The sequence below is a fragment of the Sinocyclocheilus anshuiensis genome, unplaced genomic scaffold (assembly GCF_001515605.1).
Source record: "Sinocyclocheilus anshuiensis isolate Anshui unplaced genomic scaffold, SAMN03320099.WGS_v1.1 C33078105, whole genome shotgun sequence".
Taxonomy (NCBI): domain Eukaryota; kingdom Metazoa; phylum Chordata; class Actinopteri; order Cypriniformes; family Cyprinidae; genus Sinocyclocheilus; species Sinocyclocheilus anshuiensis.
Window position 1 is genome coordinate 1 of NW_015621624.1, and position 2,377 is coordinate 2,377.

At 38.4% G+C, this 2,377-nt stretch overlaps 1 protein-coding gene across 1 annotated transcript; it reads left to right on the top strand.

The window, feature by feature from the left end:
• Positions 1-927: 927 nt before the first annotated feature.
• LOC107683239 (serine/threonine-protein phosphatase 6 regulatory ankyrin repeat subunit B-like) lies at positions 928-2,317 on the top strand (the record flags this gene model as incomplete). The annotated part of the gene is made up of 3 exons (XM_016479304.1): positions 928-1,170; positions 1,538-1,606; positions 2,177-2,317. Coding segments are annotated over exons 1-3 (311 nt in total), but the record flags the coding sequence as incomplete, so codon positions are not given.
• Between the last annotated feature and the right edge of the window lie 60 nt (positions 2,318-2,377).

Here is a 2,377-nt window from a genome sequence, read left to right on the forward strand (position 1 = left end):
GATTAATCGCGATTAATCATTTGACAGCACTATTAAATACAAAAATCATGCTGAGACCAAACTTTGAAATGGTAGTGTATGTTTAAATTATTTTCTGACCTCCAGAGACCGGGTGTTTGTTGGAAAATGTTAGATTTCATTTCTTTGACCACAAATCACACCGGGTGTGGGATACTTTGAGCTCTCATTGCTCTCAAATCCATTTCCCTTAGAAAGCTTTCACATCCACACTGGGTGATTTGACATGACATGTTGTGTAAATCAGCAGTTCCTGACCTTACTGATTCTCTTGTGTCTAAATGGGAGAAAATCCCTGCAGCCATGTTCCATCATCTAGTGAAAAACCTTCCCAGAATTTTGGAAGTTGTTACAACAACAAAAGAAGAACAAACTCCCTATTGATGCCCATGGTTTTGAAATGAAATATTCAGTAAGCACTTGGTATGGTCCACATATTTTTGGTTGTTGTCTATGTTGATATGAGGAGGGGACAAATTTCTGAACCCCTCAAGTTGATGTGACTCAGACAACCTATCTCTTCATAAATTATTATTTCATAAATTACTGTTTATGTTGAAGGAATACTTTGCCACTGTTCTTTCTGTAATTAGGTTAACCCTGAGTTATAGATCTTTTGTATCTGAATTGATGAGCATGAATTTTCCTCATGTCTCTTTGCTTATGTCTGGCATGCCTTTATATCTGTGTGCTTTCTTTACTCTGCCTCTTGATTGTTGGTTTGTTGTATTAGAATGTAGATGCTACATCTGTACTTTTGAATTGTTCGGCTTGGTTGCACACATTTGTGTTCTCACCTCTGTTAGCGATGTGTGTTTGTCTTGTCTATCCTATGTCTTTGTTTATCCTGAACTAACTTCCTTTCTCTCTGTCTCTCTTTCTCTCACACTGTCTCTTTTTTGGACTCCTTTCCCCCCCGTGTCATTCTTTCCCCTCCTGCGGTCTGATACTGTGGCTGTCTGCGTCTGGGTGTGGGGGCACTTTCCTCTTCCGTGCACTGCATCCTTCCTTCCCATACTTCCATTCCTCTACAGGACAGAGGTGTAGCATAATGTGCCCTCTCAGTAATGACTCGGTCCTGTCTGCAGGCTTCCAAATCGATACGCCAGACAACCTGGGGAGGACGTGTCTGCATGCCGCAGCTGCAGGCGGGTGAGTCTGTCTGTCTTGCAGATCTGGATCTTGCCTGTTGGATGGCATGAAAAATATGTGCTGGTGTTTGCTTGCTTTTCAAAAATGTATTTCAGAATTACAAATTCAAACAAAAAAATATTTAGCTTATATTATATTATTAAGCTAATATTTAGCTTAGCTGAAATCACACATAAAGACAGTACATTTCATGTGTGCATACACACTGTAGAGATGTGGATGTAGAGTTATTACTAATAAGGTTATTGGACCTTTCCTGATGACTACCTTATCGTCCATTGTTCAGACAAATACCGGTCGGACCTGTTGTCTGTCTGCATTCCAGCTCACGGCAAGTTATTTTTTTATCTCTCAATCTCTCTGTCAGGAATGTGGAATGTGTGAAGCTATTGCTCAGCAGTGGAGCCGATCATAACCGCAGGGACAAACATGGAAGGTGAGTTTTTGGTAAACACAAGACATGTACATCAGGATAATTCTCTAAAACTTCTACATAGACAGTATACATATCTGTGCTATTCAGTGCATTCAGGAGCAGTGAGTGAATTTGTCTAAAATCACAAATTTTCTTTACATTTTTTCGACATGTTACCAACATGTTTTTTAAAGATTTGTTCAGCATTAAGTCAAAATAATGTTTTAATTGTTAAGCTTTTTAAAATGCTGGGTTAATGGAAAACTTTATCATCATTTTACCGTATAGTAACATTTCAACCACATATATTCAGATTTCATTGTATTTTTATATTGATAATTTCTAAATAATTTATGAATATAAATAATATTAATTGTCATATATTATAAATGTCATTATGTCTCTTTAAAAATTAAATACATTTTCATGAAAACTTGTATTTTGTGCTAAATTTAACTGAAATCTCAAGTTTTAGACATGTTCTCAGTTGATTCCTACTGTACTAATTTGTTTGTACTCTGAAACTGAAACTTTCTTAAATGTTGTCAAATTATTTTTCCCCCCTCTCTCTTTTGTTGTGGGTGATGACAGGACCCCTCTCCACTATGCGTCAGCTAGTCGACACTTTCAGTGCCTGGAGACTTTGGTGTCCTGCGGTACCTGCATTAATGCCACTGACCAGTGGGGGCGCTCTGCTGTGCACTACGCTGCTGCTTCTGACCTGGACAGGAGGTATACAACATTTACACTAGGGCTGCCCCCTAATAGTCGACTAACCATTAGTCGACGAGA